Source organism: Coregonus lavaretus, assembly GCF_964263955.1.
Source record: "Coregonus lavaretus genome assembly, chromosome: 6".
Taxonomy (NCBI): Eukaryota; Metazoa; Chordata; class Actinopteri; order Salmoniformes; family Salmonidae; genus Coregonus; species Coregonus lavaretus.
Window position 1 is genome coordinate 10,346,333 of NC_139993.1, and position 14,867 is coordinate 10,361,199.

The 14,867-nt window shown below is 47.0% G+C and overlaps 1 protein-coding gene across 1 annotated transcript; it reads right to left on the reverse strand.

Annotated features, from left to right (window-relative positions):
* Nucleotides 1-424: 424 nt before the first annotated feature.
* Nucleotides 425-2,547, reverse strand: LOC311130418 (uncharacterized protein). Its single transcript, XM_084163142.1, has 6 exons — nucleotides 2,475-2,547; nucleotides 2,156-2,241; nucleotides 2,002-2,055; nucleotides 1,687-1,785; nucleotides 1,092-1,208; nucleotides 425-808 (listed from the first exon to the last, which is right to left on the reverse strand). Exons 2-6 carry the CDS (start codon nucleotides 2,238-2,240, stop codon nucleotides 801-803), a joined length of 363 nt encoding a protein of 120 aa, XP_084019268.1. The 5' UTR covers nucleotide 2,241; nucleotides 2,475-2,547; the 3' UTR covers nucleotides 425-800.
* Nucleotides 2,548-14,867: the final 12,320 nt, after the last annotated feature.

The following is a 14,867-nucleotide window of genomic DNA, read 5'->3' on the forward strand; positions in this document are numbered from 1 at the left end:
CCATAATAACAAAGCGAAACAGGTTTTTAGAAATTGTAGCAAATTGATTTACAAAAAAATAACATTCATTTGGGGTGGAGGAATATAGCTGGATCTACACAACCGATCGTGGGACATGGTTTCATCTTGACATTAAACTACTTTAGAGGTTTGAAAACGTATGACAAACTTTGATTTGTAAGTGTAATGTCTCTTTAAGTAAAAAAAGTGAAAATATCCTTAAAACACCCTTGGATGTTTTTTTTATATTTGAATACAATTGTGTCTGCTGCCACTCAGTGCTCTGCATGCACAGTGGCCACAAAAATACATTTTTCTTAACACCTGCATCTGTATTATGGTCATGTTTACATTGTAACAAATATTGTATAAAATAATATTAAGAAACATGTATGATGGATTTGGAACACTGCTAAACATGTGTAATGCTTGATAGTTTATTGAAGGATCACAATACGACATATCAACCATTCAAAATTGTTACCAAAAATTCAGATCATCATTATTTATCCACTAACTTAACCAACCATCTATCATGTATCAGGACATCAAGTGAATGTTTGTAAATAAAACATATATTCTTCAGAATGTTGATGAGTTCTTCTAATTACCAAAGTACCAAACAATTGTGTTACTGTTTTTTATTTATTTGTTATGGATGGATAATGGATTAAATGAAATAATGTAATGCCGTCAGAGATGATAGTGGATTCCATATGGAGACTGGAGAGGAACCACTGTGGCCCCATTCTGGTCACTCCTCACCCCAAAAGCACTGAGACTGTGCTCAAAATGGCTCCTCATTCAACTGTGGAATAAATACAGTTTAAAATATGCTTTATAGATTTTCAATACAGATCTCAATTATTATTTTAAACCTATTGTTGTAATATCCACATTTGACTACCACTTATTTTGACTTTATTCAATGTTTATCTACCTCAACTATTTGGAAAAGTTGGTATTTACAAAAAAAAATGAATATAACATTTTTTGGGTCTAACCGCCCCTTTCATTCTACTGAAGTTCTATCAGCTAGATACACTGTGGATAGATAGATATATAGATAGATATATAGATAGATAGCTCACATGCTGCTTCATCTTCAGCACCCCCAGCAGTCTTCATAGAAACCCCATCAGCGTTCACATCAGCAAACAGCTTTTCCAAGGCCGCCTTTTCATGTTTTAGATCATCCTCCAGAGGAGCTGAGGAAAAAATGTATATAAATGTTTTGGGTCTAACCGCCCCTTTCATTCTACTGAAGTTCTATCAGCTAGATACACTGTGGATAGATAGATAGATAGATAGATAGATAGATAGATAGATAGATAGATAGATAGATAGATAGATAGATAGATAGATAGATAGATAGATAGATAGATAGATAGATAGATAGATAGATAGATAGATAGATAGATAGATAGATAGATAGATAGATAGATAGATAGATAGATAGATAGATAGATAGATAGATAGATAGATAGATAGATAGATAGATAGATAGATAGATAGATAGATAGATAGATAGATAGATAGATAGATAGATAGATAGATAGATAGATAGATAGATAGATAGATAGATAGATAGATAGATAGATAGATAGATAGATAGATAGATAGATAGATAGATAGATAGATAGATAGATAGATAGATAGATATAGATAGATAGATAGATAGCTCACATGCTGCTTCATCTTCAGCACCCCCAACAGTCTTCACGGCAGCAAACAACTTTTCCAAGGCCGCCTTTACACTTTTTAGATCGTCCTCGTCCAGAAGAGCTTATGAACATTTATTTTTCATTTTAGCAAATTATATCAGATTAAAACCTGGCAGTAATAGTGGTACACAACACACCACAATGCTAATCAACAGGAGAAATGGAATTAGCCTTCACCCTTGTTATAAACCTCAAGTAACTTCTCCTTGGCATGCATGATGTTCAGATAGATAGGCTCAGAGATAGATACATACAGTAGTTAGCTATATGTACATACGTGGTGCTTCATCTTCTGCAATGTCATTCTCCAACTTCTCCATGGCACTATCCTCTTGGGGAAGATTTATAATCATATCAAAATATTTCAGATTAAAATCAGCAGTAGTAGTAGTACACACACACACACACACACACACACACAAAATACATACCTTCCTCAGAGTTATCTCTATTGAGTGAGCTTGCTAACAGCACGCCCACTAGAGAAAACAGCAGAAACACACTCTGGATCTTCATCCTTTACAGAAGCACATAGAGCATGGCATGTTAAAACACACACACACTGGGTCATCATCCTCTAGCAAATGAGATAAACCGTGTTGTTAGCATGTCACATTATACAGTTGTCCACCAATATACTCTTGTATGCAACAGTCCACCTACACCAGTCCAGCCATAAACACCAGTCCACCCTTAGACACCTATCCACCTGTATATATCTGAGAATATGCTCAGTGAATGCAAATTTACCTCTGATAGTTGGAAGATGCTGACTGATTGATGCCTGGTTGTCTTGGTGATGTCTTCTGGACCTCAGTAGTAGATGAGTGTCTCTCTGCCCCTTGCAGTCCTGTCTTATACTCTTTCTGCAGCTTACTGCCCCACCTAGCCACACCTCTCACAGTCGAATAACTAACAAAATGACATTACAGACGTGACAATAACCACAGTCACACACCCTGGAGTGTATTCCCTCCCTCCAGGCAAAAATAGGCTGAATCAACATTAGGCTTTCCTCGTAATTTAACTGACTTCATCAATGTAATCATGTTGCATAAAAATGGCTAGTTCGTTAGATTTGCAAAAAGTACGTGAGTTGTCTAATTTCTACCAAGATTTTGAGTCAAATCAATGACACGATTGAACCTATAAATGAATTAGCTTGCAAGTTTATTAGATAGCTACAGTAGTTGCCGTGCTAACCAAACAAACATACTTGCTATTTTAGCTAACCAACCCATCAGTCCTAGCTTGCTATTATGAAAATCGAACTCAACAACACCAATACTGCTTTCAATTTGACTTTTTCTTTCAAAAGCAGCTCAAACAAAACATGTAAAAATCAACTATAGCCATTGAATTCTTCTATCGTGCGAATATTAATGATTGCATGTTTCCTTCCAATATTGTTTCGAACATTTTGGACTGATTCCTGACTGAGCATTCTACTCAATGCATCATCAATGAGCAATGATGAAGATTTAAAAAGTGCATTACAGTCACTTGAAATTACAATGACATTCAAAAGTATCACGTTTCAGGAGAAGACCCAGATGCAGACAGTGTCGAAGTAACAAAGGTTTATTACAAAACAGGGGGCAGGCAAACGACAGGTCAAGGACAGGCAGAGGTCAGTAATCCAGATCAGAGTCCAAAAGATACAGAATGGCAGGCAGTCTCAGGGTCAGGGCAGGCAGAGGTCAATAATCCAGGGTGGTGTGACAAGGTATAGAACGGCAGGCAGGCTCAGGGTCAGGGCAGGCAGAATGTTCAAAACCAGGAAAACTAGAAAACAGGAACTTGAAAAAGACAGGACCAAGGGGAAAAACACTGGTAGGCTTGACGAAACAAAACGAACTGGCAACAGACAAACAGACAACACAGGTATAAATACACTGGGGATAATGGGGAAGATGGGCGTCACCTGGAGGAGGTGGAGACAATCACAAAGACAGGTGAAACAGATCAGGGTGTGACAGTACCCCCCCCCCCCCCCCCCCTCTCTCTCTCTAGGGGCGCCACCTGGCGTCCTACCTGGGCGCATACCTGGTTGACCGGAGTGCCGGCGTTGAAACTCAGTGATGAGGTCTGGGTCCAGGATGTCCCTAGCGGGGACCCAGCACCTCCCTTCCAGGCCATAACCCTCCCATCCCCTGCCCCGAGGTCAAACCCTCACCATGTACGCCAGTTGGCCGTCTATGAGATGGGGGAGATGGGTGGGCCCGGAAACAGGAGACAAAGGGCTGTGAGACATGGGTTTGATCCTAGACACATGAAAAGTGGGATGTATACGGAGGGTACTGGGCAACAGATGACGAATAGCAGAGGGGCTAATGATTTTGGAGATGGGGAAAGGGCCGATAAATCGGGGGGAAAGTTTGCGGGACCCCACCCGGAGGGGCAGATCTTGGGTGGACAGCCATACCTTCTGCCCGAGACGATACTGGGGAGCTGGGGTCCGGTGGCGGTCCGCCTTTCTCGATACCTGGAGGTGGTCTTGAGAAGAGCCGACCGGGAAGAGTGGGGGCTGATAACCCAGGGAACACTCAAAGGGCGAAAGACCCGTGGCAGAGCAGGGAAGGGTGTTGCGGGCGTATTCGACCCACACTAGTTGCTGGCTCCAGGTGGTGGGGTTGGCGGAGACCAGACAACGCAGAGTCGTCTCTAGGTCTTGGTTAGCTTGGCCGTTGGACTGAGGTTGGAAACTGGAGGACAGGCTGGCCGACGACCCAATGAGTGCGCAGAACTCCTTCCAGAACCGGGACGAGAACTAAGGACCCCGGTCGGAGACCATGTCCACTGGGAGTCCATGGATCCGGAAGACGTGCTGCACCATGAGCTGGGCCGTCTCTTTGGCGGAGGGTAGCTTGGGGAGAGGAATGAAGTCGGCGGCTTTGGAAAACCGGTCCACAACTGTCAGGATGGCGGTGTTGCCATCAGGCGGGGAAGACCCGTGACAAAGTCCAGGGATATGTGAGACCAGGGACGGTGAGGAACAGGTAGAGGTTGGAGGAGACAAGCCGGAGCTTGCCGAGGAGTCTTGTTCTGCGCTCACAGATCGTGCAGGCGGCAATAAACGTGGAGACGTCAGAAACCACGGTAGGCCACCAAAAGCGTTTTTGCACAAAGGCCAGGGTCCGACGGGAGCCCGGGTGACAGGCAAGCCTGGAGGAGTGGGCCCACTCCAGGACCGAGGAACGGACAGCGCCCCCCCAGGGTTCGGCTGGGAACGCTGCGCCTCCCGGACCTGCTTCCCTATTCCGCAACTGAGTGCCGTCGCCAAGCACAAGGTGGGAAGGATGGTCTCGGATTCTGGGGGTGTAGCCACGGGGCTATAGCGGCATGACAGTGCATCTGGCTTGACATTCTTGGATCCCGGTCGGTATGAGAGGAAGAAGTTGAACTGGGTGAAAAGCAGGGCCCACCTAGCTTGCCTGGAATTGAGTTGCTTGGCAGTGCGGAGATATTCCAAGTTCTTGTGGTCTGTCCACACAATGAACGGATGTTCCGCCCCCTCCAGCCAGTGCCTTCCCCCCTCCAACGCCATCTTCACCGCGAGAAGCTCACGATTCCCCACATCGTAATTCCTCTCTGTGGTGTTGAGGTGAATGGGAGAAGAAGGCGCAGGGGTGTAACTTGAGGTCCAGAGCCGAATGCTGGGACAGGACCACCCACACTCCGACATCCGAAGCATCGGCCTCCACCATGAACTGGCGGGACGGGTCAGGATGAACCAAGATGGGAGAAGTGGTGAAACGGTGTTTGAGGTCCCGGAACGCCCGGTCAGCAGCTGGGGACCATGTGAACGGAACCTTGGGAGAGGTGAGTGCAGACACAGGGGAAGCCAGGGTGCTGTAACCCCAGATAAAGTGGCAATAAAAGTTGGCGAATCCCAGGAAATGTTGCTCTTGCACTCTGGACGTAGGCTGGGGCCAATCCACCACTGCTCTCACCTTCCCGGGATCCATCTGTACACTCACTGCAGCAATGATGTAGCCCAGGAAGGGGATGGTGGAGCGATGGAATTTGCATTTCTCCACTTTCACAAAAAGCTGGTTCTCCAGGAGGTGTTGGAGGACTTGTCAGACGTGGAGCACGTGTTCTTGGGCGGAGCGGGAGAAGACAAAGATGTCGTTGAGGGAGATGAAGATGAACCAGTTCAACATGTCGCGGAGAACATCATTAACCAGGGCCTGGAACACAGCTGGAGCATTGGTAAGGCCAAATGGCATGACCAGATACTCGTAGTGACCGCTGGCCGTGTTGAAGGCAGTCTTACACTCGTCCCCCTCCCGTATCCGCACCAGGTGGTAGACATTCCTTATGTCCAGCACAGAGAAGAGAGAAACAAACAGAGAAACAGAAACATCACATTTTTCAAAAATATAGCTTATGCAGAGGGTGTGCAATTAGTTCGATAAAGATGGAATGAAGGTTTTATTACAGGCTAAGAGCAGTGAATATTAGATGAATATATTTACAAAAAAAGGTAACATTCGAGGCACGTGGTGAAAAGAATGCATGGGACATTAACCGTAAATCAGATAATGCACTTTTTATTCATTTATTTAAGCCTATAGGCTTTATATTTTCTGATAAAAGTATTGCCAACCATGACCCGAAAATGTTTGACTGTCCATGGGTAGGCTATGCCTAAAAGATGTGAAACGTGCCCCCCGCGGGTGAGGAATGATTATGCAGAGGCAACATTGTGACACTCTTCCCCAGTCAGCATGCACACCTTTGGCCGACATATCTAAATGGGTAGGGAATATGTAGTTTGGAGAGCGTTTGCACATTGGCAAGACGACGCCTAGACATCAGAATAGAATGTTGATGCCTGGCCGACCTATAAACGATGTAGGACTGTAGAATTTAGAATGTAGGCATTCTAAATACATCTGCAAGACGTCTTGCCAATGTGCTAACGCTCTCCATACTTCATCTTCCCGATGTATCATGTATACATCGTGACTACGTTGGGCTGACGTATGTCTGCTATCTGGGTCCCAATTTCGATGTCTACACGATCTACGGCCAACTCTGTGATGCTGAGCGCGCATGCATTTCGACCTCCAACAGTCACAGCCGCCCTCCCGGCGACCTTCTAAATGGAACGCGATCTACTAACGATATACTGCTGTCAGGCCGACGTCTGTGAGATATATGTGTGCTGCCTGGGGGGGGCTTATCACCACTTTAGGGCACCACTATCCCTCCGCCGGCATGACGCGACGAGTGACTGAGGTGCAACCAATGAATACTGTGCGTTATAGGGAAACAATGCACGCTTTGTGATGAGGTGGTGTTGTAGGAGTCAGGCACAGGAGGGTAAATCACAGAATAACAGGCTTTAATCCGCAAAATACAGGTTTACGCAGAACTGCGTCAAACACACTCTAGGGCACAAAACAGGTGCACTGGAAAATGCAAGGCACACAGGAAAATACTCCCGTCGAACAAAATACACGAGCTCCACTGAGCTTCACTAACCTTCACAATAAACAATCACCCACAAGGACAAGGGGGCAGAGGGAACACTTATAAACTGACTATTTAGGGAATTAGAACCAGGTGTGTGTGATAACAAGGCAAGACAATTGTGATGATGATCGGGGCGGCAGTGGATAGTACTCCGGTGACGACGAACGCAGAAGCCTGCCCGAACAAGGAGGGGAGGCAGCCTCGGCCGAAGTCGTGACAGTATCCCCCCCCCCTGACGCGCAGCTCCAGCAGCGCGCTGACCCCGGCCTCGGGGACGGCCAGGAGGACACGGAGCAGGGCGAGCCGGATGGTGACGGTGGAAATCGGAACAGGGAGGGATCAAGGATATCCCTCACCGGGACCCAGCACCATTCCTCCGGACCGTACCCCTCCCACTCCACGAGGTACTGAAGGCCCCCCACCCAACGCCTCGAATCCAGGATGGCCCGGACAGAGTATGCCGGGGCCCCTTCGATGTCCAGAGGAGGTGGAGGAACCTCCCACACCTCAAACTCCTGGAGCGGACCAACCACCACCGGCCTGAGGAGAGACACATGAAACGAGGGGTTAATACGGTAATCAGGTGGAAGTAACAACCTATACGTAACCTCGTTGATTCTCCTCAGGACTTTGAACGGCCCCACAATCCGCGGGCTCAGCTTCCGGCAGGGCAGGCGGAGGGGCAGATTCCGGGTCGAGAGCCAGACCCGATCACCCGGTACGAAGACCGGGGCCTCACTGCGTTGGCCTTCTGCTGATGCACGGTTCGCTGGAGGTGAACATGGGCAGCGTCCCAGTCATTCACCGCAGGAGCCTCGGTCTGGCTCTTGTGCCACGGTGCCACAACCGGTTGGTAACCTAAAACACATTGGAATGGTGTTAGGTTATTAGAGGAGTGGCGGAGAGCGTTCTGGGCATATTCTGCCCATGGCAAGAACGCATTCCACCTGCCCATTTGACTTGGGGTGGAACCCAGAGATCAGGCTGACGAGACCCCCAGACGTTCCATGAACGCCTTCCAAACCTTGGGCTTGAACTGGGGACCTCGGTCGAACACAATATCCTCTGGCACCCCGTAGTACCGGAAGACGTGAGTAAACAGTGCCTCAACAGTCTGCAGGGCCGTGGGGAGACCGGGCAGAGGAAGGAGGCGGCAGGACTTGGAGAAGAGGTCCTCACTGACCAGGATGGTGGTGTTACCTTGGGAGAGGGGAAGATCAGTCAGAAAATCAATACTAAGATGAGACCATGGTCGTTGTGGAACTGGTAATGGTTGTAGCTTACCCGTTGGAAGGTGCCTAGGTGCCTTACTCTGGGTGCACACCGAGCAGGAGGAGACGTACACCCTCACATCCTTAGCCAAGGTAGGCCACCAGTAGCAGCGCACTGTACGGCCGATACCTGGGTGACCAGAGGAGGGTGATGTGTGTGCCCAGAAGATCAGACGATCGCGGATAAGAGCAGGCACGTACCGCAGCCCAGCTGGACACTGTGGTGGAGATGGATCTGTGCGTAATGCCTGCTCTATATCCGCGTCCATCGCCCATACTACCGGTGCCACAATGCAGGAGGCCGGGAGTATGGGGGTGTTGTCTCTGGGCCTCTCCTCTGTGTCATACAGCCGGGACAGTGCGTCTGCCTTCACATTCTTCGTACCCAGAATGTATGACAGTGTAAAGTCAGACCGGGTGAAGAATAGGGCCCACCTGACCTGGCGAGGATTCAGCCTCCTCGCTGCCCAGATGTACTCCAGGTTACGGTGGTCAGTCCAGACGAGGAAAGGGTGTTTTGCCCCTTCGAGCCAATGCCTCCACACAGTCAAGGCTCGGACAACAGCCAACAGCTCCCGATCACCAACGTCGTAGTTCTGCTCCGCTGGGCTGAGCTTCTTAGAGAAGAAGGCACAGGGGCGGAGCTTGGGTGGCGTACCCGAGCGTTGAGACAGGACAGCTCCTATCCCAACTTCGGACGTATCCACCTCCACTACAAACGGTAGTGGTGAATCGGGGTGGGCCAGTACTGGGGCTGAAGTAAACAGACCCCACAGTTTGCTGGCCAGGTTAGCCTCAGCAGACCAGCGGAGCCGGGACAGCCCACCCTTCAACAGGGAGGTAATGGGAGCTGCGACCTTGCCAAAGCCCCAGATAAACCTCCGATAGTAGTTGGCAAAGCCAAGGAAGCGCTGCACCTCTTTAACCGTGGTTGGAGTCGGCCAATTACGCACGGCTGAAATGCGATCTCCCTCCATCTTCACACCTGAGGTGGAAATGCGGTATCCAAGGAAGGAGACGGACTGCTGGAAAAACATACACTTCTCTGCATTTTCATAAAGGTCATTTTCCAACAGTCGGGCCAGCACCTTGTGAACCAGGGACACATGCTCGGCGCGCATAGCGGAATACACCAGGATGTCATCGATGTAGACCACTACACCGCGACCAAGCATGTCCCGAAACACTTCGTTCACAAAGGACTGGAAAACTGAGGGAGCATTCATCAAACCATAGGGCATCACCAGGTATTCATAATGCCCCGTGGTTGTGCTGAATGCTGTCTTCCACTCATCTCCCTCTCGGATACGCACCAGGTTGTACGCACTCCTGAGATCTAATTTGGTAAAGAAGTGCGCCCCATGCATTGACTCAATCACTTAAGGAATGAGGGGGAGAGGATAACTAAATCTTATCGTCTTCCTGTTCAGTGGTCGATAATCAATGCACGGGCGTAGACCTCCATCCTTCTTCTTCACAAAGAAGAAACTTGAGGAGGCGGGTGAAGTGGAGGGACGTATATACCCCTGGCGCAGGGACTCATGACATAGGTTTCCATTGCCACCGTTTCAGCCTGTGACAGGGGGTATATATGACTCCTGGGAGGTACAGCGTCTACCCGGAGGTTTATCGCGCAATCCCCCCGCCCGATGAGGTGGTAATTTAGTCACCTGCGTTTTAGAGAACGCTTGCACCAGATTGAGGTATTCAGTGGGAATGCGCACGGTGGAGGTTCTGTCTGGACTTTCCACCGTGGTTGCACCAACGGAAACATCTAGACACCTACCCTGACACTCTCGCGACCATCCCGTGAGAGCCCTCTGCGGCCATGAGAAGGTGGGGTTGTGGAGTGCTAGCCAAGAGATACCTAATACCACAGGGAAAGCAGGAGATTCAATAATCAGAAAAAAAAACTGCTCAAAATGAGTCTCCTGGGTGATCATGGTGACTGATATCGTGACTTCCGTAACAAGCCCAGACCCTGTTGTTCGACTATCGAGTGCTCTGATGGGGAGTGGAATGGATAGGGGAACCAATGTTATGCCTTGACGGCGTGTGAATGCCCTGTCCATGAAGTTCCCAGCTGCACCTGAATCGACTAGCGCCTTACACTAAGGAACTACCATGAGATCGGGAAAGTGGATAGGTAGGGTACAATGCGCAGAAGAGGGCTCTGAACAAGTGTGGGTGTTCGATACCTGGGGTGATGCGTGAGTGCCCTGCCTGCCGCCTCCCGGCCCAAAAGAACGTTGACTACGACGTGTGGTATATTGTCCCTTCGTGCCACCAGAGTGGCACTGTCGCTGTCCTCCTCCACTCTCTCGGCCGGCGGCTCCACCCAGCTCCATCGGCTCGGGATCCGAGTCGTCCGGGTTGGAAACGGGCAGACCCCTACCAGGACGTCCTCTGGCTGCTAGCACGTTGTCCAAACGAATGGCCATGTCCACCAGTTTGTTGAAGGACAACATGGTGTCTCGGTAGGCTAGCTCTCGTCAGACGTCCTCCCGCAGATGGCCCCGGAAATGGTAGATCAGGGCCCGCTCGTTCCACCCGGACCCCACTGCCAGCGTCCGAAACTCCAACGCGAAGTCCTGCGCGGTCCTCGTCCCCTGCCTCAGATGGACCAGTCGCTCACCCGCCTCTCGAAGACCGCCCGAAAGAGGCGAGCGAACTCCCTGTAGTCCTACAACGCGGCTCCTCCTTCGTTCTACGTCACATTGGCCCACTCCAGGGCTTTCCCACAGAGGCAGGAAACGAGGACGGACACCTTCTCCCTGGCACAGCGCCGTCGTCCCATCAAACGCCTGTGGTCGGGATAACTGGATCCCTCCGGGTGCTGGGGTGTAGGTGGCTGGATCCGGTTGGCCAGCTGGTCTCGACAGATCGGGTTCTCTCCTCTCCAGGCGTTGGACGACCTGAAGAACCCAATCCATCTCTTCCCCCAAGCTGGCCAGCATTGTGGAATGCTCCTGTACCCGTGCCATGACTCTAGGCATGCGGTCTTCTCCCGCTGACTCCATAATCAGGTGGGTGAGTCTGTGATGAGGTGGTGTTGAAGGAGTCAGCCGCAGGAGGGTAAATCACAGAATAACAGGCTTTAATCCGCAAAATACAGGTTTACGCAGAACAGCGTCAAACACACTCCAGGGCACAAAACAGGTGCACTGGAAAATGCAAGGCACACAGGAAAATACTCCTGTCGAACAAAATACACGAGCTCCACCGAGCTTCACTAACCTTCACAATAAACAATCACCCACAAGGACAAGGGGGCAGAGGGAACACTTATACACGGACTAATTAGGGGATTAGAACCAGGTGTGTGTGGTAACAAGACAAGACAATTGTGATAATGATTGGGGCGGCAGTGGTTAGTACTCCGGTGACGATGAACGCCGAAGCCTGCCCGAACAAGGAGGGGAGGCAGCCTCGGCCGAAGTCGTGACAGCTCTAGAATGTCCTTCAAGCCAATAAGAAAGGAGCATTCAGCAATGCCATGGTATAAGTACATATACATGGTATAAATGGGACTTTAGTGTAGCCTACACTTCAAATATTTATTAGGCCCACACTAATTGTGGTTGTATTGTGAATCGAAGAACAGGCAACACGTTGTAAATGAATAATATGAAAGAAGCATCTTGGAGTCACTCAGAACAAAATACAGGCTATAGGATAGGCCTAATACAGAAATATCTGTCACTGCAATGAATATAGGTGAAATTACATAAGTGTACATTTAATTGCAGAAGGTTTTATATGCATTTTGATAGTCGGCTACTTCGTCAAATTTGCACTATTTCACTTGAGGACCAGCAGTGGAGGGTTTTCTCCTTTAAAATAATCTTGCCCTGAATGGGATTCGAACTCACAGCCACCAAATGCCGACACCATGGAGAAGATCCCTTTAATGGATCACACCACCACTCCGGGTAGTATTGGGTAAATTACTGATATTTAACAACACCACGAGAGTCTTCGCCTTTGACTTTTACGATGTCTGAATACAAAGTTACATGTTAAATAATCCTCCTACATTTTTCAGTGAAAGTACATGGATGTGTGTTAAATGGATGAGCAAAAACATATGTGAAACCACTTGAATTTTGTATGACATCAGTGGCCTAGTCAAGGACACATCATACTAAAATATATTAGCACACTCCACTTAGACCATGGGTAACAAATTAAACCAAGCTGTTGGATGGTTTAACATTCTGCCTCTGGTGGCCAAATTGACCTGTTGAACAAATACGATTGGAGGGTGGCTCTACTGTTTAAAGTCTCTGATAGGTTGATTTGTTATTTTGTTACCGGATATACTTATCTTCTCAGCTGTCCGTCCTCAGCATCATGGCTAATTTGGGCAGGTTGGCTTATGAGAAAAGCTAGCAGCTAGCCATTTTAAACCAATGGTTTAAACCATGGGCTAAGTAAAAGTTCACATGTATGGCCCCAAAGTGTTAATTACATGCTTTTGTTTACATACAAAGTATAAAATCACAACAAAAACATAAACAATGAAACCATAGGTCCTTAGTTTTAGCATTAAGATGATGTTGTAGTTGTACATCTGTATGGGAGACTGGGGGCAATTGTACTTTTTCAGTCTTTTACTCTGTGGCTCAGAGACCTCTTAAAGTAGGCCAGTATTTTTTATATATAAGAAACGTACATCTGTCTCGTAATCATTCATATAATTTATAGGTCTGTACATAAAACGGTCAGATTACAATATTGATTTTAATCCGAAAGGTCCTGACCTTACATTTGCCCCCGTGCCAGGGGCAATTGTAACAGTAGCTGGGGTCAAATGTAACATCAAAAAAATAAACCAAATGAACTCAGTTAACTTAAAAAATATTAATATTCATTAATGATCATATTATCATAGACATATTTAATGATTTTGCAAGAAATATTAGTCTTTTTATGTACGTAACCAATATTTACAGTAACACCCCTGCTTTGTGCATGGCCATTCGGTTCCTCTCAAAATGTCTTTAGTAGTCTGATGGTGCCCAGATCATATCTGTTTACAACTTCTTAGGCACTCTACATGACCACAAGGCTATTTAAAGTTAGTATTTGTATAATTCATACCATCTTAAAGTTAAAATCACTTGTTTTCATCATTTGGCTGCTTGCCCTCAGGGTTATTTTAACACTGCATTACAATTGCGCCCAACCCTAGCAGCCATGACAAAACCTCATGTGCCTAGCGAGAGACAATAATCATGACGCATGTCAATCATGCTAATGTTTAGCCAAAATATAGCGATGACAATGATGCTAGTTTGAATTCTTGGACATTAATGCTCAGGACAGTATAAAACATATACAGCCGGTGGAAAAAACAAATTTCACCCTTTGAAAAAAAAAACATTTGTCCATACAACAAGTAAATAGTGAGATATTTGGCTGAAACCTTTCAAGCAGGGCGAGAACCTAAATAGCCATATACTGAGTGAGATTTATCACTTTTCTTGTTTCTGTTTGGAGAAATTGAAAGTGTTACAATTGCCCCCCAATTGCCCCTGATCTCCCCTACTAAGCTCAGAAAGGCATTAAAAATAAAAAAGTTTAGGGTAAATTACCTGAAAATGTTACACATTTCACCTTTATTATGACTTAGAGACCAATTATAAAACGTGGTATGCACTTCATCTCGCATTTTGTGAATATCTATTTCCTCAATTGCTTTTGAACACAGTGTTTCAGCCATTTTGTTAGACATTTTTATTTTCTCAGGATCCCGGTTTCTGGCATTAATCCCTAGTGTGTATAGAGTTATGTATGCTGCCACGTCGTCTTGTAATTCAGAAGGATGCCACTGAGTAAATAGTCCTTGGAATTTTTGTAGAAAATAATTACTTTTAATTAGCCAATATCCGGTAGAAGGGGGATCTGAAGTATGATGCAAATGCAATACCTGGCCTAGAGCGTGTTCTGGCCCGGACAACCTGGTGTAACTGTAATTCATTCATTAGTTCCTAGTAAACCACAAACTTGGTAAGGTAAGGAAAGTGGTAAAAATATATATTTTATTTTACCATGTTCCCAGCATATAATGGGTCTTTGAAGACCACAACACCATGACCACAGCCTCTGTAATCACATTAAAGACCACAACATTGTAAGGGCTTTCACATAAGACTGTTATGATCCAGATGGATTGTATCAACATCGATATGCAAAACAACATTTAAAAAAAGGTGTGTTCTGGCCTGGAGCACCAGGTAAGGTGTAACTGTCATTTCAGGTCTACCAGGTTGGCTTACTGGGAACTCATAATATTGGCTTATCTTGGCAGAGAACACGCTCTAGGCCAGGTATCTGCCTCCTACTGAATATCGACAAAAATACATTAATATTTATATATTTGCGA

Excerpts from the sequence above, each read along its gene's own strand:
- LOC311130418 (XM_084163142.1), bottom strand. The coding sequence starts at position 2,240 with ATGAAGATCCAGAGTGTGTTTCTGCTGTTTTCTCTAGTGGGCGTGCTG. Across the intron at positions 2,056-2,155 it reads TAGAGATAACTCTGAGGAAG|AGGATAGTGCCATGGAGAAG; the intron begins GTATGTATTTTG and ends ATCTTCCCCAAG. Across the intron at positions 1,209-1,686 it reads TGCTGAAGATGAAGCAGCAT|CTCCTCTGGAGGATGATCTA; the intron begins GTGAGCTATCTA and ends TTTTTTCCTCAG.